The sequence below is a fragment of the Alosa sapidissima genome, chromosome 18, assembly GCF_018492685.1.
Source record: "Alosa sapidissima isolate fAloSap1 chromosome 18, fAloSap1.pri, whole genome shotgun sequence".
In the NCBI taxonomy this organism is placed as follows: domain Eukaryota; kingdom Metazoa; phylum Chordata; class Actinopteri; order Clupeiformes; family Clupeidae; genus Alosa; species Alosa sapidissima.
The window spans coordinates 14,975,238-15,002,255 of NC_055974.1; the positions used below are offsets into that span (position 1 = coordinate 14,975,238).

At 39.2% G+C, this 27,018-nt stretch overlaps 3 protein-coding genes and 1 long non-coding RNA gene across 4 annotated transcripts; 3 read left to right on the top strand and 1 right to left on the bottom strand.

Moving 5' to 3' along the window:
* Positions 1-4,018: 4,018 nt before the first annotated feature.
* Positions 4,019-10,294, bottom strand: lrrc8ab (leucine rich repeat containing 8 VRAC subunit Ab). Its single transcript, XM_042070511.1, has 3 exons — positions 10,055-10,294; positions 5,814-7,932; positions 4,019-5,708 (listed from the first exon to the last, which is right to left on the bottom strand). The coding sequence occupies exons 2-3, from the start codon at positions 7,923-7,925 to the stop codon at positions 5,433-5,435; spliced, it is 2,388 nt and encodes a 795-aa protein (XP_041926445.1). The 5' UTR covers positions 7,926-7,932; positions 10,055-10,294; the 3' UTR covers positions 4,019-5,432.
* Positions 10,295-11,438: 1,144 nt separating this feature from the next.
* Positions 11,439-17,635, top strand: ppil3 (peptidylprolyl isomerase (cyclophilin)-like 3). The gene is made up of 6 exons (XM_042070593.1): positions 11,439-11,594; positions 11,764-11,838; positions 15,858-15,951; positions 16,871-16,938; positions 17,192-17,310; positions 17,395-17,635. The coding sequence occupies exons 1-6, from the start codon at positions 11,592-11,594 to the stop codon at positions 17,519-17,521; spliced, it is 486 nt and encodes a 161-aa protein (XP_041926527.1). The 5' UTR covers positions 11,439-11,591; the 3' UTR covers positions 17,522-17,635.
* A 2,380-nt stretch (positions 17,636-20,015) lies between these two features.
* LOC121690170 lies at positions 20,016-20,732 on the top strand. The gene is made up of 3 exons (XR_006025003.1): positions 20,016-20,115; positions 20,437-20,487; positions 20,643-20,732. It is a non-coding gene; the product is annotated as an uncharacterized LOC121690170 (long non-coding RNA).
* An 879-nt stretch (positions 20,733-21,611) lies between these two features.
* Positions 21,612-26,492, top strand: entr1 (endosome associated trafficking regulator 1). The gene is made up of 8 exons (XM_042070568.1): positions 21,612-21,924; positions 22,932-23,053; positions 23,449-23,790; positions 23,905-23,978; positions 24,317-24,428; positions 24,555-24,617; positions 25,533-25,648; positions 26,126-26,492. Exons 1-8 carry the CDS (start codon positions 21,891-21,893, stop codon positions 26,214-26,216), a joined length of 954 nt encoding a protein of 317 aa, XP_041926502.1. The 5' UTR covers positions 21,612-21,890; the 3' UTR covers positions 26,217-26,492.
* Positions 26,493-27,018: the final 526 nt, after the last annotated feature.

Genomic DNA, 27,018 nt, shown 5'->3' on the forward strand with positions numbered 1-27,018 from the left:
GTAACTTTTAAACTATATACTCTGTCTCAGGCTTTAAGCATACAATCTGGCTCTCTTAAGACTACAGATTCTGTTCCTATTTCCGCTGCCCACAACTGTTTCAAAATAAATGTCCTCACTACAATAATTCACTATTAAATAATTTAACTATTTAAACTACTCAACTATTTAACTGTTTAGACATTTCAACTGTCAGTTGTTATCAACTATGACTCCTGCCAACTGTTTTCCAAATAAAAGTTTGTTTTGCATTTTATGTTAATATACAGTATGTTTATATTTTCATGCACTGGTAATTTCCTCGAAATTACATTTTCTAGTTTATCCTGGTGCCACGCACCTTGCATGTAGCTGTTCGCTTATTTCCTCTGTGTACGAAGTTATTGTAACTGAAAGTAACGATAAAAGGCACAACTCCAGGAGGACTTCTTGTCGCCATGGTCAATGCATTTTTTTTTATATATCTGTGAGTGTGCGCACATAGCGCATGCGTTACGTTGCACATTATGGCAAAGGGGCAATGCCGCTCGTTATACGTTTCCCAAAGTATATGTAGCAATAAAATAAAATAGAAATACATGAATACATTTAGATAAAAAAAAGCAACTAGATGTACCGCAGAGCGGTACAAAATATGACCGCCGCCCAGTCCAGCACATTTTTTCCACAAAAAGATATCACGCTGAAAGGCCTATATGATTCTAACTGTCTCACTAAATTGCATTATCCACACTCAATTCTCACTGGTATCTGCTAGACAACAAGTACCAAAACATGATTAGTTCATAGATTTCACATGTAAAATTCATTTTATACAACCCCACCTCCATCTTGCCTGTTCATAATTCTGAGAAATTCTTGATTGTTTGTGTTATGTTTATGTTATGTGTGTGAGTGTGTGTGTGTGTGTGTGTGTGTGTGTGTGTGTGTTTGTGTGCGTGCTTGTGTGTGTGCCTGCGTATGTGCCTGTGCATGCAAGCGTACATATGTCTACTGTGTGAGTATGTGTCATACGTATGATTACTGTGAATATGTATGTGTGTGTGTGTGTATCTGTTTGTGCACATGTGTGCACATGAAATGGGTTAACATGACCCCTGGAGGCAAACATACGGAAAAAAATGGTCATCCTAGGCCCTACAGTTCTCAAGATATTCACAGAGAACTGTGTCTGCCCTACCCTCCCTTCGGGGGGTCCAGTCCAGCGGGGGGGCTACAGATCAAAACGAAAAACGATGGTTCCATGCTATCCATGTGGGGTTACATGCCCACCAAGCCCACATGCATTCGGAGGGTGTCATAATGATCCTACACTTTTAATTTCGTGCAGTTTTGACCTTGTCAGCCATTGTGATGAAGACACCTAATTTTTTGCTTTTTAATTTTTAACTAGGTGGCGCTATACATGAAATAAGTGGTAATGGGGTGGGTTGACATGCCCCCTTAAGACCAACATACATAAAAAAGGTGGACCTCCTAGCCCCTACGGTTCTCGAGATATTCACAGAAAACTGTCTCCGGCCACCTACAGGCCAGTTGGTGTATAGTAACATAAATTAATTTATTGTGTGGCCCCCCCAATAACGGAATTCCACAAAACTTGGCGTGCATACAGAGGGTGTCATAATGATCCTACACTTCCAATTTCGTGCAGTTTTGACTATGTTAGGTCACAGATACCTTCAATTACAACACCTCATTTTTACTTTTTTGTGTTTAACTAGGTGGCGCTATACATGAAATGAGTGGTTATGGAATGGGTTGACATGGCCCCTTGAGATCAAAAAAATGGTCCTCCTAAACCCTACGGTTTTCGAGATATTCACAGAAAACTGTGTCTGCCCTACCCTCCTTTCGGGGGGTCCAGTCCAGCGGGGAGGCTACAGATCAAAACGAAAAACGATGGTTCCATGCTATCCATGTGGGGTTACATGCCCACCAAGTTTCGTGTACCCCGGTCTTTCAGTGTCCCGGGAATCATTGACGGAAATTTGGGCATGCGAAAAAGAAAAAAAAAAAAGAAAAAAAAATCTGACTAAACCTATAAAATAAAATAATTCAGTGGAAATGCATGGATTCCAGTTTCTTCCAGTAGCAGCAACTGGAATCCATGCATTTACACTGAATTATTTTTGGAATCTGATCCCTTATCACACCTGTTCATTCTTACTCGTTGCTCGACTTATCGAGACTAAATTCAAGATGGCTGCAAACGCTAAACTTCGTGAAGATATTGTCTGCATAAATCGTCTTGTAAGTAAACTACCAGTGCTTTTTCAAAGTTCTCAATGTCTCGTTTTAAATGTCAGGGCCCTCGGAAGTCTACCAATGAAGTGTGGAGATACATTGAGCCTCGTAAATGGGTGTAAAACAGTGATTTATTTGCATGGCTAGCCCGATGCCGAAGCACCACTATTGAAAAAGCTGTTGGTAGCATCGGCTAACTAGCGCCAGATTTTGGAGTGCAGGGGACAAGCCGAGATGGGCTATGAGACATACGTTCACACTCGGTATCATGTTTCAATACACTTTAGGTCAATATCACACCGGAATTCTCCTTTAACTGTTACCATGTTGTTAGTCGCTTTGGTTAAAAATGCGCCAGCCAAATGTAATGTAATGTAATTGTAATATTTTAGAATATGGGTGATTCTATTAATGATAATTAATAGCTAAAAAAAAACACAGCTCAAAAAGTACAGTACCTTTAAGGTAAAATTAATTCACAGTAACTTACTGGCAACAATTGGCCACAAGTCCACAAGTGCCAAAAGCACTATAGTATAAGTTTCCTTATAGTTCAAGTATTGACTTTCAGGGAGTGGTGGTGACATGCTTTCTGTCAATTACTCCAAGGCAATTTGGATTTTTTTTCCCCCCAAAAGCCTTCAGCCACCTCCTTCCACATTTGTTATGTTGGCCTGGGCAGAAATCTACCCATCATGAGTTTTTCGGTGGCCACATATGGACAGAAAAACTGGCCAAAGTTTTGTGCCATAGTCTGTAACTGTAAGACTGGTGACTGGTGAAAATTGCAGTTTTGTAGAACTGCTGTCTTATGTTCTATGACATCATAATGTTGCCAGACTGAGGTCGCATATCAAAAAATCAGTCCAGTATCTGATTTAGGACCAGGAAGAGGCCCAAATCAGAACTGAAAGTCAGCGGATTTCCATGTGACACTGTTTAAAAAATAAAAAACATTCAGATTTAGTACTCTGGATACAGTCCTAACTGTATCTTTACAAAACAAATAAACAAGTCAATAAATAACAGCAGGTGAGTGTGGTGCCTTTTCTACTGCAATAAAGTAGTACATCACACCACATTAATTGTGCATGGTAGTATAAGGTGTAGAATAATATAGTTTTAACAGGTGGTATTGTAATGTGTTGTTTCATGCACATCTCTGGTACCCTAGCGTTATGTGGATGAATAATATCATAATGTCAATCAATTGGACTATAGTGTATTTCCAGATTTACCAGGGTGTGTGAAGGGGGATCATATCTTCCAGCTCCCCTCTGTGGTTCAACTCCTCAGAGAACTCTGTATGTGTTTGTGCTTTGTTGACAAAATAGTAAAAACAGATTTCTACTATTTTTCAATAAAGCGCATACACATACATAGTCGTGGCTGGAAAAACTGAAACGTGGCACCCATGCAATTTTCCCTTTTTATTGTTAAATCACATATTTTATACATTTGTAGGCCAACAGAACACTGTGGTCAAAAGTATGTGGGCAAATTGCCAGTACAGTAGTGTAGGAAATCTATGCCTTTCACAGCAGCATTTTAGATAAAAAGGGATCAACATTTTGTTCAGTGTAATTTCTGCTCAGTCCTAAATCAGATGAAAAAGACAAAGAACTGTGGAGTTACTAGGTCTACTTTTGCTATGTACAATACGGCCCTTCAGGCCCTCCCATAGAGTTTGCATTAAAATCTTACTTTACTTTATCTTAAAAGCAACACATCAGATTTAGACTTTTTCACATTAAAGTAGGACACAGCCCTATTGTTGGAAATTCTTTTATTGCATAATCAGAGATTTAGGATTAATGTTCGTTGTCAGCCAACTCAAACAATGAGATGATGGAATTTTTATTTGTATTGTTTTCTAGCTGATTCCATTTTTGCAGTCTGTCTGGTTACACCTTCCAAAAAAGAAATAAACATTGCATTTACAACCTTTGTGAAATAAATAAATAAATAAATTAATAAACAACAACCAAAAAACATTTTAGAGTACACTGAGCTGCCAGAAGCTGTTAAATGACACATCTGTTCTGCAAAACAATGAATTAAAAAAAATCATCATCTTGCCATGGCACATGTAGTAATGACTTCTGCAATCTCTATAATAATAAATGTGCATAGACCCAATCAGTTAAAAACTCCTTCATGATTGGCTGTTCAAACTGGCTTATTATATGGCTCTTCAGAATACTGGAGGAAGTCCCATTGAAATCAATTGAGAGGTCTGATTCCCAATGATGACCGCTTGAAAAAAAAATTAGGCAACAGGTTTTGTGCTTCTGATTCATATATCTGTGATGAAAGTTAAAGATAAATACTGTATGCTGCTACAGTATGCAGCACCTACAGCTTAAAAAGTTATTTTCTATTTGCCTGAAGAACTATTTCCTCTCGGCAAAAACAATGGAATGGAAACAATGGAATTTCAAAAGACATATTGGGTGTTTAAGTTTATTTTGTCCTTTTGCCAAGTAGCCATATAATAAATAACATATAGCCCACCAGTCACTACTGAAAAGCAAATCATTTCTAAGCAGGACTAAGCAAGCAGTTGTCAGGATTTGTTTTCTGATACTGTCCGATGGACTATGAGTTATCTCTTGTATAACATATTTGAGCCAATTGTAAGCAAAAAAAAAAACACAGTTATGGGTCACATTTACCTTACAGTGTTAACACCTGGTAGAGTCTTTATACTGGGTTATCATGAAAACAACTATATTTCTTCCACCTGACATAGACAGAGATGACACCCATTGGTTGGTGGTTACATATACAGAAATACTGCAGACTTACTACTTGTTGGAGTATGAATTTATGGCAGAACAATTAATGACTTATATCATGGTATCTTCTGAACATTATCACAAAGTTGTTCCTAACATGCGCTGAAAAATAAACTGGCACAATAATAATCCAGTGTGTGGGCCCTTACATTAAAGAAAACTAAAAAGGACGAATCACATATCACACATACAAGGCCTATGAAGACCATTATTGTTCAGTTTCTCCAGTACATAAACTTAAATTCAGAATTAAAAATGTGTCCTTTTGCATATAAATTGTCAGGTCATCAGAGAAACAATAACACTAATCTAGTTTATATTCAATCTTGTTCATAGATCCATTTGTAATTATGAATCTTATTTCACACCATAGACCTACTGTCACACTCATGATGCATCTTTGTCTGAGCGCCACAGTTTTTCCTTGACTTCAGTAGGTAAGGTTTTGAAAAGGTCTTCTTCAACGTTTATTGCACTCCTTCTCAGCAAATGGCACTCCCCTAGTTCAACAGGTAGACCTTCCAATCGATTGCCTCGGAGCTCCAGCTGCTGGAGGCTTGTGAGTTCACCGAAGCGAGATGGTAAAACTTGCAAGTAGTTATTCCCTAGGTTTAGTGCACGCAGCTTTTTGCACTGGAACAGCTCAGGGGGGAGAATTTCAATCTGAAGAGGTTGAAAAAACAGACAACATTTATGGTTAAGTCAAAAAAGTGATCTTATGATGATCCTACTATGGATATTGTATACTGAAATATAAAATAACCTTACCCTGTTTGATGTCACAGCAAAGTACTGTAGATTTTGTAAGAACCCAATGTCAGCTGGTATAGAAGTAAGGTTGTTGTGACTCAAGTCAATAAACCGCAATTTGCGGCAGAAGAAGAGTTGGCTTGGTATTTTCTCAATTTTATTTCGATTCAGGTAGAGTCTCTCCAAATTTGTCAGGGTGCCTATCTGGATAGGAATGTAGGCAATCTGGTTGTACCAGAGTTTGAGGCAAACAAGTCGATGGAGGTGCTGGAAGCTTATGATTTCCTCAATGGTTTTCAAGTTGTTGTCCTTCAAGTCAATCTCTTGAAGATTGTGGAGGCTGAATATTGAGTGAGGAATGCGCTCCAAGTCACACCGTACAAGCTCCAATTCTGATAGGTTCACCATTTTCTTCAGGCTGTTCAGTACCATCAGTTTTGTGCCTTCGTTATTCACTGACAGTTTCTGCAGGTGCACCCCAACATCTGTAACAACCTGTGGCAACTTTGTGAGGTTGCTTTTCAGTCGCAAAACCTTCAGTCTCTTTAATTCCCGTAACCCGTCAATAACTATGTATCGATTGTTGTCTGAACTAAGATTGCCTGTGAGGTGCAACTCACTAAGATTCTTTAGACTATAGATCCACAGTGGGATTTCCTTGATATCGGTGAATTTTATGTGTAGGGCTTTTAGATTCTCACGCAGAAACGCTAGAGCAGGTGCCTCTATTCTCGCGGGTGTGTGATAAAGCCACATCTCCCTCAGGTTAGTGAGTTGGGCAATAATTGGCGGTATGGTAACATCCGGTATCAACTCAAGTTTTAAGACCTCAAGCTCAACCAGATCAAATACAGTATCTGGGATACCACCCAGCATAAAGAGATGGAGCTCAAGCTTTTCCTGAGAGTTTTTAGTGATTCGCTGCCTAAGTTTGTCCAGTGTCCACTCATTGTTAAGATTAAGCTGCCTCAGTTTATTTTCGCTCACCTCAGACAGGAAAACCGCAAACCGCTTAGAGTAAAGGGGGTCATACTGGTCTATCATATGAAGCATGAAAGCAAAGTCATTTTTGACATCAGGTATATCACTATAGCTACTTTCTTCTCTAATGGACTCAAAAGAGTACTTTTTGAGAGAACGACGGAGCATCCAACCCAAAGTGTACATGCAGATAACCCCATAAACAACTACAAGACTTATATAAAAGCAAGCAAGAATTTTGAAGAGGGTTGCAAGGGGGTGCGTACAATGGTACATTTGATAGCCAGTGAGATTCTCAATATCCACACTGCAATCAACATGGAACTGAATGTTATGTACATAAAAGCCTGTGTAGCAGATAATCACTATGAACTTAATTACTTTTATGGTGGTCTGCCGAATATACAGTCTGTACACTATGTCCCCTTCTTCTACATGTATGCGAAATTTTTTAACCTTTTCAAATAGAGCTTTGGCCTGTTCGCCCTCTTTTTTGTCCAGGACACCAGAATCGGAGTGGTCCACAATGCCTTGTTCAATACGGTACATGGGGGGAATCATGGAAACCGTGGCCTCAACATCATCACTGAGACACGACGCTTTCTTGTCCAATGACCCGTTCATTTTTCCTAGTGCTTTAGGGTCGCTCTCCTCAACCACTGTCTCTGAAAGCGCTCGTGTTGTCCAAGGGGAGTCAAAACATTTCAGCAAAATGGATACAAAATGCTCGAGTTTAGAGCTTGTCCAAGGGAACTTAAACCAGAAGTTGCTACATGCCAAAAAAATTAGGGTATGCAGTAGCACTAGGTATGGGAAATACTTGGCAAACCAGTGGAGTTTATTCTCATAACAGACAGCATCCACGTAGTTGTACTGGTGACGGTCAAGGTTGTACTGGATACCTTTAGGTTCTAAGAGTTGAGCTGCGGAGAGGGTGGAGTTAAAATACTTCCTGCAAGTCTTGTTTACCACCCATTTGCAAGGCAAGCAAATCATTTTGTCTTGAGTGACCTGCAGTGTTCCTCCAAACACAGCTATCATCAACATCACCACAGAAAGGTAATCCGTGAAAACATCCCACCATGGTTTCAGGATGCGGTATGCAGGTTGGGTATCCACAAAATAACGCAGCTCCGTAATGGGTATCATGATTTACCTAGAAAGAAGAACATATACAATTAGAATCTCATTCAATAATCCCATGAGATTTGGCAATACCATTCTACAACAACAAACTAGGTATCAATAAATGAATGACTGTCCATAACTTGACACTACAACAGACAAAATGTGGCAGTGACATCGGTCTGGCAAAATAAAATGACAGGGTTGTTTGGGAAACTTAGACAGTTGTAGACTTATCAGCATATTACAAACTGGTTACAGAGGGATCCAGTCCAGACAAAGCTCTTTCCATTGATTGCACTGCACTCAATATTGTCATCCAGATAATGCATCTGCAAATAATTAAATAATAACCACTGTTCAATATACTAAGATAATAATACCCTTTTCTATGGAGTGACAAACTCAGCACACAAGCACACATATTTATTTTTGGGTTACGGGAAACTTTAATATCCCAAGCGCATCAGTGTTTAGTTCAGGGGTTTTCAACCAGTCAGATGTGGCCTATTTTTGGTCCATGAGTGCATCAATGGTCCCTGGAAATTAGGGCTACATTTTTTTTATCATGAAGTACTATTTATATTGCAATTTGAACTAATAAAATTCACAGCTCATAATTCTGTTCCAATATTTTAGTTTTGTCTCACCTTTTATTTTTTATATACATGTCACCCTCCTTGTGCGACAGACAATGAAGCTCACATATCAGGGGTGCTATTCTTCTAATGCACTAAACATGCACCCCATTCAGAAGTGGTCCAACTTAAAGTTTGGAAAATTGAACTGAAGAAAGTCAAATCAAATTGTAAATTAAATATGTGTTAGAAAACCCAATTAGATATTTTCCCCAAATTGTGTGGCCCTGACAATGTATATGTAGTTCCAGTGTGGGAATCACTGTTTTTTTGTTCAGTTGTAGTCTCCAGGTTGCTTCCTTAGTCAGAATGATGGCAGATAGGGTTAAAGCGGAGCTAGTAATTAAGGATATTTGATGACGGTCCCTGCTGGTCACACAGTCAGTTGTAAAAACCCTATCACTATCTTACTTCTGCATGTTGGCCATTAGGCTATTTAAATTACTGCCCAATGCATTGTAGGCTAGGCTACAATTGATATAACGTCCTATCACTCTATGCCAGGCCTACCTCTTGTTTTGAGACAAACTGCTACACAAAATGATCATGTTGGTCTTGAAACATGTAAGTTAGGCATAATAGTCATACAACAGTCATAACATTTTTTGGATCAGTTATTGTATCACTGGAGGTATTAAATAGCAATATTTTATAATTGTTTTTTTTATTATCAAGTTTTTTATTGTATTTTATAATACATACAACCAACAAACAGAAATACATCTAAGACAACAAATAAGACAACATACAACATTCAACCACATTCACCCCCCAGGTCTTTGCCCCAGCCCAAAAAGAAAGAAATTCGGTTATCTGAAACAGCTCAACAAAGTTGATAAATTGATATGCCAAGTTAGGATGGAAGATGAAAAGGAAGAGAGTAGCCTACGCAGAAAGGGGACATAAGGCCATGGCTACGATCCCGACATAGGCCTACTGTCAATAAAAGATGACCATAAATTAATGTTTTTAGCCTGAGCGCCATGCATGATGGCCACAGATTTCTCTAGCTTAGCCAGTAGGCCTATATTTTGTAATTGTATCTTTGGCCAGTAGACATATTACACATTATTTTATTTAAAATAAAAATGACCACGTTTCACTGGAGGTTAAGTAATATTAATGTATCAGACGAATCATAGCCTACGATGTAAAACTGTAAGTGGATTAACCAATATGTTTTTTTTAATATATAACATTTGTTTAATAACGATGGGCAACGTTGTTAAAGCAACGTTAACGTAATGATAACGTCAGCTGCAAAAGGATGTCGACTGAGCAGAAAAAGGAGCAGTTTCTGTCTGAAAACTGCGTTAGCTGGCTATTTATTCTGGCCACTAAAGAAATCCACACAATTTCGCTGAGTCAAGTTATTTCCGTCAAGACACCGAATTCGTCAGGTGATTGAAAGGGAATTGAAATCCAAATCATTAACGCAGAGTAGCTGTATACGTTAGCCATAAAACCTTAGGTTAGCTAACAAGCTAACATCAACTGCACAATGTCTCAACTCACCCTTGTGTCTTTCACAGTCAGACCAGCTGATCACGTTTATTGTAAGTGGTCCGACTTTGCTATTTGCCCAGGAGATAATGGAGACCCATTTCTATAGGACCAGAATCCTCCGGTTGACCGTTGTTGTATATTATAATATGATTATAGTTTGTTCTTCTAAACATGTTTACAGCTGCCTTTGATGCATTAAAAAATCTCTAGTGTAGTCTGTGTAGTCATGCGTGTAGTGACCATGACTAATATGGCCCCCAGTCGTCATTTTTTCTTTCAAAATAAAAGTCGAAACGTATTCATAGATAGACAGATACCCTGCTGTAGATTGACCTAATTTATTTGTCATATGACTCATATCTGAGAAAATGATTTTGCACAAGTGCATGCATAAAACATGGTCACAGATAGTCACACAGCCTATATGCAACGGTTACACAACTGAGGAAACAGTATGATAAATGATCTCAAAGCTTGCAAACATGTGGCAACTACAAAACAATCTTTACAATAGATTTATTTAGAAAACTTGCTTAGCAGGAGGTGCTGCAGTCCCCTCCTACCAGCGTCCCTGAGTGGCAGGGCGCAGTGGTCTTTTACTGAGATATTAGTTTGAGGTCAGTTTGAGGTTATTATTATTATTTATGCAGTTATTTTGATAGTTCAAATAAAAACTGTTATGTAAACCAAACCCCGTCACCAGCTTCCAGACTGATCAAGGAATCTGCCACGGTCTCTATCCACAATCACAGCAGCCACCGTCATGCTCTACCACTTTCTTTTGTTAGGCCTATTGATTACAGATGAGATGTAAGATTCTCTCAATTTCGTCAGATGAATACTTCCACCTCACATTTGCTGCAAAATTAACTTGGGTTCATTTGCTGATTTTCATTTACTAGAGTTGTAAATTGTTAAATAGCATGTGGGCATGTTTGACAGACCAAAGTTCATATTCTATGTTCACGTCACAGAAAAAGGTAAAATACTCGGTTAATCCATGTTATGTAATCTGTAACACAATTTGATGTGTGTACGGACGGACGGACATATAACGCTTTGATTTTGCCATCGTTGTGTCATATGGCGATCTGTGATGCCCTCCAGTGATCATAGCAAGCAAATGCATTTTTTTACAGACATGCACTCAAAACAGTGCCTGAAGTTTGTTGAACAGCATAGCATGTTCAATGTAACATTTTTATATCAAATTAATTGCCTAGAAATTATGTAGGCCTACATCATGATTATTATGGACAGTTAACCTGCACATAACAGCAAATCACACATGGATATCTTTAGTTTGACTTGAAATGCGTGGTTGAAGTATGGGCTCTCTGAGTGCCTGAGGCCTATAAAGTAGGCGCACTAGTTGTTTCTATTCCAGTAGGTGGCGATATACACTTTACAGACGTAACCCGTCAATAATAATGAAAAGAAGAAGAAGAAGCTTTGGAGGCACGGGTAATCATTTCACATTTCCCTGTGTGTGGGTTATGGTCGTAGTAAACCTGTGTTGGTGTCGAGGAGCTGCTCTTTTTCAAAAATGGCAAGTATAACACCGTTTCTTTTTTCAAACATTAAGTTGAGTTAAGTTAAAATATGTTTCGCAAATGCATGCCGAAGAAGTGAACAACTGCAGCTATCACTACCGGTGGCCAGTTGACTAGCCAAGTAAAAACGTTACTCTTTTTAATTCTTTGTACTTTATTTTTCAGGCAGTGACTCTACATACAGACTTGGGGGATTTAAAGATCGAATTGTTTTGTGAACGTGCCCCGAAGGCATGCGAGGTAAGGTTACCACACACTCGCAATATATATATATATATTTTTTTTTTCCAATGACACTTAAACGTCTTTTTAAAAGATGGGCACGTAGCTGGATATAGCCTACTCTTGGAATGAGATTTTTTCAGCAATCATGTGAAGAGTAGTGGTCGAGTAAGAACAGACTTAGTTAAGAGCAGGGATCTAGAATTGGGTGGTAAGACTTTCAAGATTTCGTCAGAAAATACGTGGCTGGCTTCAGGTACAGTGCAGTGGTTGACTGCTTAATATGATGCCTTTTTTGGGATACACACACACACACACACATTCACTCTTGATCTTTCACAGACAGACACACACACATACACTTAGAAAGACAGGAGCATGAACATCCAAAATCATTCTTTCTGACCCTTGAAGTAAGATCCCACTCGCACTTTAACACTTTTTAAAGTGTTGACTGTGTCAATGTGTGTTCACTGTGTGCTGAGTGTGTTTCACTAATTCACGGATTGGGATAAATGCAGAGACCAAATTTCCCTCACAGGATCAAAAGAGTATACTTATAATGATGTTGTGGTGATGGGCCATAACGATTTCATTGTTCTGCTTGACTACAGATCAATGGTAGTAGCAAAGTACTCAACAGTTTTGAGATCATTCTTTATTTCCCCTTGACATATTCTTTGTTCAGTGTGTTTACCATTTTCCTGATGCCTTCATTAACCACAGTGTAGGGGTGTGAATCTCTCATGTAAAAGACGATACGATGCACATCTAGATACATGGACACGATTCGATACAAGAGAAGATACATGTTCATAAAAAACGATTCAGTACGATTCGATGCGATGCAATTCGATGCAGTTCAAGAATGGAAAGGATTCTGAAAGATTTTTTTTTATCATTTTCTCAAGGTGCACATTCATTTTATATTATCAATTATAATGATCATGGTTGTCAATTAGGCAAAAAAAAATGTGTGAATATTATTATCTAAACTGAGGTTTGTATCATATACTGTATTGAAATGAAAAAAGAATAGTCTACATTTAAGTCAAACACAGCAGCCAAATACAACATAAAAATACTTTTTTTTAGATTTTATAGAGTTATATCTGATTGTTTTCACGGAGCTGTAGCCTTGTTGAGGTGAGACAATACCGAAATAAAATAAAACCGTGCTTAAGACACTCGTGGCCTTTTCTCATATAGCCTACAAGAATAAAATAGGCCTACATATCAATGAACTCTCTGGGCTTATTTTGTTCCAACGGTAGACCTAATATGCAGAAACCTATAATGCCACAAGTCTGGGTGAATATGAACAAAATAATTGGCTAATAATTTGTGCATCGTTTTAGCAGCAAGGGCCAAATTATTATTTAACATTAAGGAAATCCCTTCATCAAACGTAAGGCTACTCTACAGACTATCGTTGCTGTGTTTAATTTTTGAATGGGGCAGCCGTGGCCTAACCTGACCCTAGCCAGATAAATTTCGCTCCGCCTAGCTCCACTCATCCATCTGGAACCGATCCATTGAAGTGTTGCTTCAGAAGGCTGGGCCTAATCAAAAAATGCTTGCATATGATTGAATAAGCCACTTGTCCGTCATCTATTGACGTGCTACTTCAACCACTCACATCGAAGCCAACCTGTGACGCTAATAAGTCTCAGTCACTTCTACGCTATCCTAGCGTTCATGGACTTCGGAAAAACCTTTCTCCGAGTGAAAACATCATCATTCCGTGTCATTCACGTCACTTAATGTGTGAGTCAGAGGTCGGAAACTGGGGCTAGATTTTGCTAACGGAGTTGCCCAGTTAGGGGCTCGTCATCACTTTTGTCGTCACGTTGTAGTTCGTTTGTAGTCCATGTGGCCTTTCATGTCCAACAGTTTTCATGTGAACTTGGGAATTTGCCCTTTTTATCACTTGAAAGCTGCATATCTTTCTTTCACGAGCATCTTACACTATATTTTAAGCAAATACAGTTGTTTGTTTAGGATTAGTGAGTGTATGTTTTAACCTTTGTTGTGGCATCCGTGTTTCACACATTCCGATGGCAAAGCACATGAACACTTGCTGTCGGAAAAACAAATTAGCCATGGGGGCGGTCCTTGTCATTCCGAGGTGCTCTGAATGCACCATATGTCACATCTATGAAACTCCCGCCCTGCGTCCTGATTGGCTGTACCATAAAATCGGTTGCAGAAATCACTCTCAATGGAAGAGGTCCCAGATGGATGTGAGTGAAGCTAGGCGGAGCTAAGCGGAACGAAATTCATCTGGTTAGGGTCAGGTTAGCCGTGGCCCACTGGTTAGCACTCTGGACTTGTATCCGGAGGGTTGCTGGTTCGAGCCCCGACCAGTGGGTCGCGGCTGAAGTGCCCTTGAGCAAGGCACCTAACCCCTCACTGCTCCCCGAGCGCCGCCGTTGTAGCAGGCAGCTCACTGCGCTGGGATTAGTGTGTGCTTCACCTCACTGTGTGTTCACTGTGTGCTGTTTGTGTTTCACTAATTCACCGATAGGGTTAAATGCAGAGACCAAATTTCCCTCACGGGATCCAAAAAGTATATATACTTATACTTAATTTCGTGCTGGATTTTGAAACAACGACCGAGTTGCGAGTTGTCACGTGCTTAAATTGCAGTAGATGTATAGGTAAAGAGGTCCTTTGACAACTTTGGGCAATGAATGTAGCCAAAAACGAACTGCATTACCCACAAATCCGTGCCACGTGTAGTTTCAAAACCGGAAGTGGGATGAACGCGCTGTTTGGAACGTAAATGAGAGTCTGAGCGAGCAGAAAAGGTTGTGAACCGATTTGTAACAAGTAAATCGATATAACGACCGGTTCATTTCAGTTTTATTCCGATACGGGGCTTCACGTATCGATGTAGCCGTATCTTACAGGTTAAAAACGGATACCGATACGTATCGGTTAATCTTTACACCCCTACCACAGTGTTTATTGGGCACATATCTTTGGCCAAATGGAATGCAACTGCATTTGTGATTTCAGTGTGTCTGTAAGAGCTGGATGGATATGATGATGCGCGGTACAGGCTCACTTCTATGGACGCCTGAGTTAATGTTGGATGATTCATGTTAGCAACTGTTTTTTGGCCTTCATGCGTTCATCATATTGCCGTTTGTGCTGTGTTTTCAGTTGGTTGAATAAATTAGTTGTGTTTCTTTGCGGCGCCAACACAATTCTACGGCACTCTTTGCATATGATCTGTTCTTGCTCGAGATCACTTGCCTTAAAACCAAAATATTTCCAAATAAAAAATTATGATCTGCAGTGTAAGACATTTTATTTGATAGATTTGGTTTAGACAGATTGCTTTGCTTTGCAAAAAACTTTGGTGTGGAGCATTCTATGGACAGAGAATGCATTTTAAATATTGTTTGATCATGTTAATTTGATTGTGGGAAGCCAAAATCATGATTGAGATTAAAATCTGATTAATTGTGTAGCCCTACGTGAAACAAGTATAATCCAAAAACCAGGTAATCTTGACCGACTAAGACTTTTTCTCAAAGTCAAGGTGGGATCCTTCAAGGCTGCTATTTGAAGGATGTTATGTCATAAAGTCCCGCCGAAGTACTGTTCCAATGTTAAGCATCCATCAAAATCTACCAAACTCTACCAAGGCCGAAGTCCTCTGTTTTGTCGAATTTTTGAGGATTTATGTGTGTATCGTCTGCGTGCTTGGAACACCCACAATCCTGTGCGCACATTATGGTGGATTTAAAATCTGTACTAAACAAGGCAGTTCTCTGTGTCTTTAAATGTAAACATTGTCAAGTCGGTGCCATGATGTTTTGGATTGACCTTTTTACTGTGCCTTAGCCCCAAAAAGTTTGAGAAGCTCTGGTGTAGGCCTGACCTAAAATTTTAAAACAAGTGGAATGTATCTCCGCCAGTGGATACAGAATTGAAGACTAATTATACATTTACTGATTACACTGTCTGTTCTAAACACTTCTATATTTGTTTTGTGTACTGTTGACAATCATTGTGTTTGCCAACAGAATTTCTTGGCTTTATCTGCTGGTGGATTCTACGATGGATGCATTTTTCACCGAAACATCAAAGGCTTCATGGTACAGACTGGGGACCCCACAGGTAATTTACAAGTGAGCGTAATGTCAGCTGACATTTGTGATAGACCTATTAGAAAAAGACGTTCTGTGTAACACACAGTCCTATTTTACACACCTCAAGATCACAACACAACACATTAAATCCTATATCGTTGTAAAACACTGCTGGCTTAAATGAACACAACATGGATAATGATAGTCAGGTTTCTAGGCCAAGTATACTTGTGTATAAGGAATTTGGTCTCTGCATTTATCCCATCCGTGAATTAGTGAACACGTGAAGCGCACACATTAACCCGGAGCAGTGAGCTGCCTTGCTACAGCGGCACTCGTCGGAGAGCAGTGAGGGGTTAGGTGCCTTTGCTCAAAGACACTTCAGCCGTGGATGTGGGCATGGGGGCATCCACTTCCCCGGCCCACATTTTGCCTACTGGTCAGGGATCGAACCGGCAACCCTTCGGTTCCAAGCCCGAAGCCCTAACCAGTAGGCCACGGCTGCGCAGTTATTAGTTTTGGGGAGTAATCACTTTTTCACAAAGGGCCATGTAGGTTTGGATTTTGTTTAACAACCTTCATTTAAAAACTGCATTTTGTGTTTATTTGTGTTATGTTTGACTAATATTTTAAATTTGTTTGATCTGAAACATTTCAGTGTGATACACATGCAAAAAATAAGAAATCAGGAAGGGGGCAAACACTTTTCACACCACTGTAGTCTTTCAAAACTGTTGAAAAGCTATTTCAGGTGATTTTGGCTGGTACTAAATATTGGGAATAATGTTGTCACAACATGAATATGAAATTGCTTAAACACAAAGTTTCACGCCTTTGCAATGTACGATAACTTGTGATGTTTAACATCAGTTAATAGGTTTATTCTTTGTATTAAACCACTTTTGCATTTGCAAGGTTAACTGACTTACTAGTTTGATTTCCCATAGGAACTGGAAAGGGTGGAACAAGTATTTGGGGGCGCAAATTTGAAGATGAGTTCAGCGAACACCTGAAAGTATGGAACAGTATGAAATATTGAATGTCAAGTGAATGACAATATATTTTTCTTTTTTCATTTAAATTGTTTTGTTTGTACAAGGCCATGATTATTGTTATTATTCTGTTAAATGATATGTAATGTATCAATAATGTTTTTAGGCTATCTGATCTTACTATAAACATTAATGTTAATGCAATATTTATCGCTGTTACTTTGGACATTAGCATCTGCTAAATACGACAATAATAAACTTTAATTGTTCCTGCAGCATAATGTCCGTGGTGTGGTCGCCATGGCAAACAATGGTCCAAACACAAATGCATCACAGTTCTACTTCATCTATGCCAAGCAGCCGCACTTGGACATGAAGTACACCGTCTTTGGAAAGTATGTTGTGTCTTCAGACTATTTAATTAGCCACATTTCTGTCTAATTTGTCACTGATATTATTTTCTGATTTTTGTTTTTCAGGATTATTGATGGTTTGGAAACTCTTGACGAATTGGAGAAACTCCCAATCAATGAGAAGACTTTTCGACCGTTGAATGATGTCCGTATAAAGGATGTGACACTCCATGCAAACCCATTTGCTGGTTAATGACCTCTTTCCCAAACCTGGAGATAATTGTCTTTTTATTTTGTTTTATATAAATACATTTTGCTTGTCTTTATGAAAATAATAAAAAAATACCTGATCATTTTACTAGAAAAATGTGTCACTTGAAGGTGTACTCACATGACTATCCTTTTAACTACCTCAAACTGTCCATCGCTATCTACTACTACTTCTGGAATTATTGTCTGGCAACTTGAGCATTGCTTTTGCCAAGCAGACACTTGACCTGATTTCCACCCTGAGTCTGACTGTCAGATACAGATGCGACAGGCTTTTAAATCGGGGCGAATTCCTATCTGACTGCAGTCTGAGCCTGAATGTACAGTGTGAATACAGCAATTGCGTCCGATTTAAACATGTGTTCTTAGTTAGGCCTACCATGTTGTAGCCTATGTGACTAAATGCACAGTGCCCTCCTGGATTTACGCTTTGCCACAGCAATTTCATTTTTTTCAGCGTGATCCTCCACCGCATGTACCCAGGATCCGGAAAAGAAAAAACACCTTCACGATACAACATTCTCTGCCTGTGGCTATTATTATTATAATTTGATTGGTTGGTGCCGTCCGTCGATTGGCTTGGTTGGCCAGTGCCGTCTGTCGGTGCAGCAACAGCTGAACTTCTCAACGCGAGCGACGGGAGAAACGCGACGCGACGGACCCACAATTCAGTTCGGCAACGGATGACATGAGCCCATGTAAAGTGAATGGGATGCGTCTCCAGCAACGCAACGCACGCAGCTGTGTGTAGGAGCCGTTACAGAAACATCACCAACAAAGCAGCCCTCATGAGAATTTCATGGGACTTATCAAGCAAGCACCTTCCTTCAGTGATGGTTTTGTAGAATTAGGCCTGCGACACCTCAGCAGTATCGATTTTGAAGTATCCCGGTTTTGTGTTTGTGCATGTAAACAAATGATTTCAGAACCCTGAATAAGTCCTTATCCTGGTTTGGAGAAATCCAGTTATGCTAGCTGGAGTGCTCTGAAAAAAACTGGGATACTGTTCCATATGTACACCTTATCCTGAACAGAGGCTGGCTATGTGCATAGAACTCTATCGTTGGTAACCGGGATACTAGTATTTATCATGCATACAGGGATATTAATAACCAAGAAGTGAATCCTTATGTTCTTTTTTGCCTAGGCTGATAGGATAAGTGTTGATGCTTAAAAAAAGAACAGATTACTGTAGGTACTTTTATAATGCAGTTTTATCCATTTGAATGCTGAGAGGCTAGATGCAACAGGTCTTACTGAAAAAATAGTCCACATATTGAAAAGCCATGGCCTAGACCACAAAAATAACCGCCAAGCATACAACTAGGCTGTTGTATTGAGTGAACTTTCAGGGGTCAAGGCTAGAATCAAAGAGTAAGCCAAGTATGCCTTTTACATCCATTGCAGTGCCAACTGTCTCCATTTAGTGTTAGTGGATCAAAGCAAGATGTATGGCACACCAAGACTGCCGTACTCCACTGCTTAAATGACACATGATGGACATGATTTTTATAGCTCTATGTAACATTATGGATAGATGGCCTGACCTTAAATGAGTACTGCAAGAGATAGCCCAAGAACACAATAGTGAAAGATGTGTTGAGGCCTGAGGTCTCCTGGCACAGATTGACCTTGACTTTGTTGTGCATCTTGTCTATAAAGTGTTTGGGGGAACACAACTTCTCTGATATGCTACAAGAGTTCTTGATTTAGTGGAAGCTGTGGTTCAGACATTGAATAAGTTTAGGCATGAGTCCCTTTTGGTAACTTGTGTTGAACATTTCTGAGCAATGTGATGCTGCAACACAGATAAGCCCTAAACTCAGTGAAAACTGTACTGGCTGAGAGCTAGATTTTGGTCTTCCTTTTTCTACCAAGTCATTGATCATACTGAAAGAGTTAAATAGATGTTTCTCTAAAACAAACTGATCTACTGAATAGCATCCAAGCTCTCAATCCCCATCAGAGTGACCTGGTATTCTCATTTGCACGCGTATATGATGCAAACATGATGACCTGCGGCATGAACTTGATCAATTCAGGCGAGAAAGATGCAGAGTGGCGGGATAAAAAAAAGTAGAGCTGGTACTTTTCATTGAGCCGTATAGAGAATTAGTTCATGCTCTTTAGACAGAAATATAAAATTATTCTTCTTGTGAGTGGAGTTTCTCTAGGCTACATTAAAGTGGCTGAAATTATGCTTCTTGTGGAGTTTCTCTAGGCTACATTAAAGTGGCTGAAAACCTATCTCCGGTCTACCATATACCTTTCCAACCATATATTTCTATGATGGTTGGTACAGCTTCCCTACAGTCTCAGATAGCAGTCTCAGATGGGAGACACTTCATGAGTGGGAATATCCCAGGACATTACATATTACGCGAGTATACCCTTTACCAACGCCACTCTCATTCATGCTGTATATTCTGTTAACTTGCAGGTTTTAGACAAGGCTGGTAGAGCTCTCTATGAGTGTGAGCTGTGGGAGAACTGACAACCACCTAAAGAAGAGGTGGCGATAATGGCTCTCCAAGAGGAGGTTGTCAGTCTGGAGTCTGAAGGCTTTTATTCAACAAGGTTTGTATGACGATGAAGGAGTGTTTTCATACAGATGTGAAGTTTTACATTAAAATTTACATGTTTAACTTTAATGAAATAGCAGCTTAATTGGTTGTACAAGTTTAGTAAAAATTTGAGGATGAAACTAACTTTTCCTTTCAATGTGTATCTGTGTGCTTCTCTCTTCTGTGTATATGATATATTAGTTGTGTTGTCTCATTTAAAAGTGTTAGGCTGTCTGTGTGGATTGCTTCACATTTTCGCCTTACCATCACAGATCTTTCCTGTGTTAGTAAACTGTAACTATTTGAGGTCCTAATTGATTGTGCTATTTTTTAGGAGGCACTTAGAGGGAATGCCTGGACCCTGAGAGGACTAAGACGATAATTGGTGAGTTTATTTTATTTGTATGTCTTTCTCTCCAACTCACTTTGTATTTATCTCCAATTATCGTGATAACACAACAGTGTTTCTGCACTTAAGCATCTGTATTTGTGTCACTAATATTTTGCATGTTCTTTTTGTATATGTTCTGTCTTATTCAGAGGCCACCCTGAAGCAGTTCCCAGGCCAGACACTCACTCCAGATTGCTGGGCCAGGCAATAAATGCCAAAGTGGCAGAATTGAGGTTCCATAACAAAAACAAAGATTTTCAATAAAATAGAATAAAAGATAACAGAAGTGTTGTGTGTTTCTTTCTCTTTATACTGATACTATGGTTGATTTTAAGTAAACACAATAGTGAAATATTTATTGATTAATGCGGAAAATATCAAACCATAGTAGAATATGAACTATATTAGAGAAATATATGTCTGAAATATATAGATCATGTGATCAGAATCTTCATCAAGGGTCATGTGATCATGCTTATTAGTGTCATATATTTAAATATATTTAATTATATGCATAAAATATAAGAAAGTGGCCAATATTGAATATTTACTTATATTTTGAAATATATTGATACATACATGTAAATATATGTATTTAACATAGATGTAAAAATATTTATTTAACATAGATGTGCTTATACTGGACTATGTTCAAGCTGCATATATGTGAATATATTATTTTTCTGTATGGGGAGCGACTTAATATGGGTGTGTATTGAGTCCAGATAGGCTTCAATCCTTGGTTTATTTGTAAATTGGTTTGCAAGAAATCATGAAAATTACCTGATATTGTTGCTGTAATGTACAATTAATGTACTGTAAAGAATTCATAGTTTAAACAGCTCTGACATCACTGTATCTGATTCTTTTTTTTTTTGTAGTTTGTAATTTATTCCAATGAAACTGAACTAGACGTTTTGAATAAAAAAATGTCTGCCTTTTTTTGTTCTGTGGCCACATGTGCTCCTCTGATAAGAATTCAGACAATTATTTTGAGCTCATCTTTCATCTGAACCTTTTTCAGCCCATATAGTTGTTTGTTCTTCGAGTCTAAAATACTTTTTTACAACTTTTATTTTGACAAAGGTAACTAGCCTACATTCAGAGCAGCCATACTGGAAACGGTCGTACAGGGGGATGTAGTAGCTTGAAGTTCTGATGAATAACGTGCACTTTCACCAACTTATTATTTGGTTACCCTTTTTCTAAAATGCATCAGTAACTTATTCAAAGTTGCATGTAGTACTCTATAGATAAAGCAATAGAATGTAGGAACGATGTCAACTTGCAAGGTTTCGTTTACTTTTTTAATGGGATGGCAAACTGATCGATGCTGACTGTCAACGTTACCCCCCAGGCAAGCTGGTTCTGGTTAACTGATTAATTGTCTCGTTGCAATGTCAAAAGGCAAGAGACTGTCCGATCCAGATGGTAAGTACAGGCTAGCCTACTGCTAGACTTCCCTGTTTGTGTTGTCTCTGTCACGTGAGGTCTATGTACACATTAAGAGAGTTAAATACCATAGACAGTAAAAGAAATACACGTAGCTGGTAGGCCTAATGTAACGCAAATGCCCTAGGAACAATTCTCGAGAAATCTCGACTAAACTCACTTCTATCCGTAGGTTAAGTTCATGTGATGGTTTCCAGCGTTAGCTAACAAACCATGTGAAGGCGCAGTCCATGATTGTAGTCCCATACATTATTTTGTCAAAGGCTATTCAGTGCTCCTCCTATTTTTCATTGGTAATTTGCTGACCAGAGTGCCATCGCTCTGGCCTGGCTCTTTGGTGTTGCGGTCACGTACCAGCGGAGAAGTGGGCTCGAGGCCGGGCCAGGTGAATGTTCTACCTTCGCTACAAATGGTGTTGTGGGATGGCTTGCTGGAGGCGTGCCCATGTGTGAGCCGTATGAGGGAGCCCAGGATAGGTTAAGCCCTCTGTGAGGAACCCTAGAGATGAGTGAATCAGAGAATGTCTAATAAGTATTAAGTAAGCGGGGTCTGGGTGAATTAGCTGTGTTGGGGACCCTAGGATACTGCTAGGATGGGAGAAGTAGGCTACGTCAGTGTGCTCGCTCCTTCCAAAATGGAGCATGCGCAAACATCAGCTCAAAGCTCCCAAACATCACACAATAGCAATTACTTTCATGAACCCGACACTTTGCTCATTGTCTGAATTGCACTATTCCTGTGTTTTAAATTGAGGCACAATGTTCAAGACTCTTTGTCACAACTGAACTGATTGGCATCTGTTTGGGCATTTGGCTATCTGAGCATGTCAGTCTTTGCACCATGATGTGTTATTGTGTTACAACTGGATTAGCATAGCCTGCCTACCCTGACAACATGTCATTGTGTTTAGCTTGTCTTTTTAATGTTCTATTAAAATGTTTTGAAAGGTATTTCCTTTTTTATTAATATGTATGAATTTAATTTAGATGACCTTCAAGAAAGGGAAGATGAGTTAAATCCATTTTCCTTCAAGGAATTCATCAGAAGCAAAGAACAGCATGCAAGTAATCCTCTGGCCTCTGATGGGAAATGTAATGTCACAAAAGAGGTACGGTTTTGCTGTTTATTTCAAATATAAAGCCTACACCACAAGTTTTACGAAGTTGCCAGTTCTCTCACATAGCACATAGTTGCCAGTTCTCTTCACCTTCTCCTCAGTTAAATTAGCCTTCTTTGCCAGTGAAAGGAGTCACTGTTGTAGCTGGAAGGCCAGAGATAAAAATATGAATGTTAAATTGTTTTGAACATGCAATATGATTCAACTCTCATCAGCCCTATCTTCTGAAGGCAGCGCTGATTCATTTGTAGCCATGTTGTACAGTATATAGTATCCACGATGTCGTGGATACCATATACTGTACAACATGGCTACAAATGAATGTACAACATGGCTACATAATGTCTTGATGATTACATGATTATTCCATTATGTAATTGTTGCAGAAGACGTACGTTCGTGCGGATCTACCAGAACAAGACTGCTCCCTGCCAGCTAAAGGCTTTGATGAAGACCAAAAAGGACATTATTTTATTGACAGTATCTCCCAAGAACACACCAACATTGATGAGCCAGAAGAGGAGTGGGCTGGAAGTTATCAACCACTAGCCTTTGAGGAGGCACACAATTTGGGTCTTTGTGGACCTATGGAAAGGATTGCTTTGTCTGATGGTTATCCTTTTACAAGCTTTGAGAATTATGAAGCTGAGAAAGACACTTTCATAACAGATGTACCATACCAGACCTGTAAAAGCAATGCTGAGTATGGAAATGGAAGACATCCTAAGGTTTGTGCATTTTATTGACAATTTTATACAAAAGTATACATTACATTTACTTTACGCAAAGTTTTGAATATTTAATTTCAATAGAATCGTCTGCTTTCTGCTTACTTTTTCTAGCTAAAAGAGGAGAATGCTCAGTTAAAGAAGCACATCAAGGAGCTCTTGAAAAAGTCAGAGATTGATGACCAAAGGTAATAGTCATGTTTGCATAGCAATGTGTAACTATTATGAATTAAGGGACATTCCACGCTGGTGGATTTCATTTGGATAGGATAGTGAAGACTGTTAGGAAATAAGTGGGACAGAGATTGGTATTGATGATCTGACCATGATCACTTAAAGGAATCTTCCGGAGCAAAAACAACATAGGGTTGTTGTAGATTCATAGACAATGATGTAATCCTATATTGAAACGTAAATTCTGGCCCTGAATAAATCTGTTTGTGTCTGTTTTCAAATGATACTGAATATGAGCATATGTCCAATGTATACGGTCAACATTGTTCTTATTTATACTGTTGTTTTCCAGAATCAGACACCTTACTGAGGAGTTGCAGAATAAGAAGGTCCAGGATGAGCGGGAGGCAAAAGCTTTGGAGACGATGGTTCAGTCTGTTGAACAGAATCTTCAGCTAATGACTGTATGTATTGCATGCAAGTTCCTATTACCCTATATGGTTCCAAGTTGCAGGCTGCTGGAGTGCCTTAATGTTGGTCTGTTTTATTGATTTTTTTATCTCCTCCGCGATCTGTTGTCTGACTTTCAGAAACGAGCAATCAAGGCGGAAAATACAGTGACAAAACTGAAACAAGAAATTCATCAACTACAGGTTTGAGAACCTTATGGAATACCAGGTCTTAACATTGTATTACTGTTGTTTCTTGGTGGACTAAAGGGCACACACACACACACACACACACACACACACACACACACACACACACACGTGCGCGCGAGCGCGCACACACACACTGTAAAAAATCTACTTGGTCTGTTGTGGCAGAGTTGTCATGCTGCACTGCTCACAAGTCTGTAGACACACATGCACGCATGTATACACACACAAGCAAACAAGCAAACATATCACTATCTCAATCGAGAGCAAATCCATCAGTGTCAATAAAAAAAGACAGCAAACAGGATATGAAATCACCGATGGGTGCTTAAAAAACTAGCTACACCACGCATGCTTAAAGGAGAATTCTGGTGTGATAGATATTGACCTAAAGTGTGTTGAAACATGATACCGAGTGTGAACGTATGTCTCATAGCTCATCTCGGCTTGTCCCCTGTACTCCGAAATCTGGCGCTAGTTAGCCGATGCTACCAACAGGTTTTCAAAGGGGGTGCCTCGGGCATTGGCCTAGCCATGCAAATAAATCACTGTTTTACACCCATTTACGAGGCTCAAAGTAGCTCCACACTTCATTGGTAGACTTCCGAGGGCCCTGACATTTGAAACGAGACATTGAGAACTTTGAAAAAGCACTGGTAGTTTATTTACAAGATGATTTATACAGACAGTACCTTCAGGAAGTTTACCGTTCGCCGCCATCTTGAATTTAGTCACGATAAGTCGAGCGACGAGTACATATGAACAGGTATGATAAGGGATCAGATTCCAAAAATAATTCTGTGGAAATGCATGGATTCCAGTTGCTGCTACTGATATGCACTGACTGCAATGAAGTACTAGAAAGAGTTGCTGAGTAAATGTTTAATGGTGTAACAAACTGCTTTACAGGACCAACTGGAGGGGTACAGGGGAGAAGTGGCTGTCATGAATGCCATGAAGCGCAATACACACACAGCCTCTGAATATCTCAGCAAAGCAACACGTGATGCTGAAACTTCCATCAAGTATGCACTAAGTACCCAACAGTTTATGTTCTATAATTGAGACGAGCAAATCAGTCATTTCAGAGGTTATTCAGCAGGTTACCATAGTGTTATTACCTTGCCTAGTCACTTTAAGAAACAGTATGGAATTCATTATTACCTACTCATAAGGCATGCTCAAAACATTGTTATCAACACCAACATCCCTGTTGATACTGATAAGCTTGCTAATATTCCAACTCCTGTGTTTTGGCAATGTACAGTGCCTATAAAAACTACTCGTACAACTCATATGGAAGTTTTCAGTTTTTGTTTAATTTAGCCACCCCCCCCCCCCCCCCCCCCCCCCAAATACTTGATTCTGGGTATGTTGGTTTTTACTGTAGATGTAGATGTTAAAAGTATGAGAATCAAAAGGTTAGATATACAAAATGTTTCACCAACATGAACATCTCTCTCTCTCTCTCTCTCTCTCTCTCTCTCTCTCTCTCTCTTTAGGCAATTATTGACGGGAGCAGAAACATTACATCTTGTATCTCAGATGCTGAACTCTATTGACAAGATCACTGAGAACATAGCACATGACTAGTGACATGACTAGTCTGTATTAGTGCCTTTTAATAAAATTCAGATGAAGGATGTTTCTTTAACAATGTTTGCTATTAAGTATATTTAATATTTTGGCATGTAGAATTTAGGTATTGCTTCTCTGTTCCTGTAGCAGTTTGTAGAATAGTTACCGATCAGTGTCCTAATTTCCAAACATGGGTTCAGTGTTTTCTCAGTATGTACCTTTTACCATCCAGTTTAGTCCCATCCACCATAACAATCAATGGCAATAATCTCAATAAATCTGTTTCTTGTAGTCCTATGTTGACTTATTTTGTGACTGCATACATAATTATATACAATTATACACAATTGTGTGGTGCTTGTTGACAGCCATGTCAACAAACAGGATACTTGTTAGCCGACTTCAAGTAAGCTTGTGCCCAGAACCCATGGGCTTGCATTGTTTCATAACTGTTGTTGCACCGCATTATGTTAATGAAGTGTGTTTGTATTATGGATACAGTAGGCTAAACAAGTAGGTGTGTTATTTGGATTAAGTGGGATGCTAATTCCTGTACAAAGAATATGGCATGCCAGAGACACCACTGATCAATAATAACACTAGCTTTCCAAGGCTTTCAACTATGAACATAATATGATGTTGGCTACACATACACAAATTGCTCTTGAGAAAATGTTAGCTTACTGTTCATCCAATGGGGAAATGAGATTTCTGCCCATGACCGAAGGTGGGCTAATGTTTTTGTGCCCATCATTTTTGTTTGTTAATTACGGAGCCCAGGAGATGTCATTGCAAGATATTTTTGTGTATCGAGAGA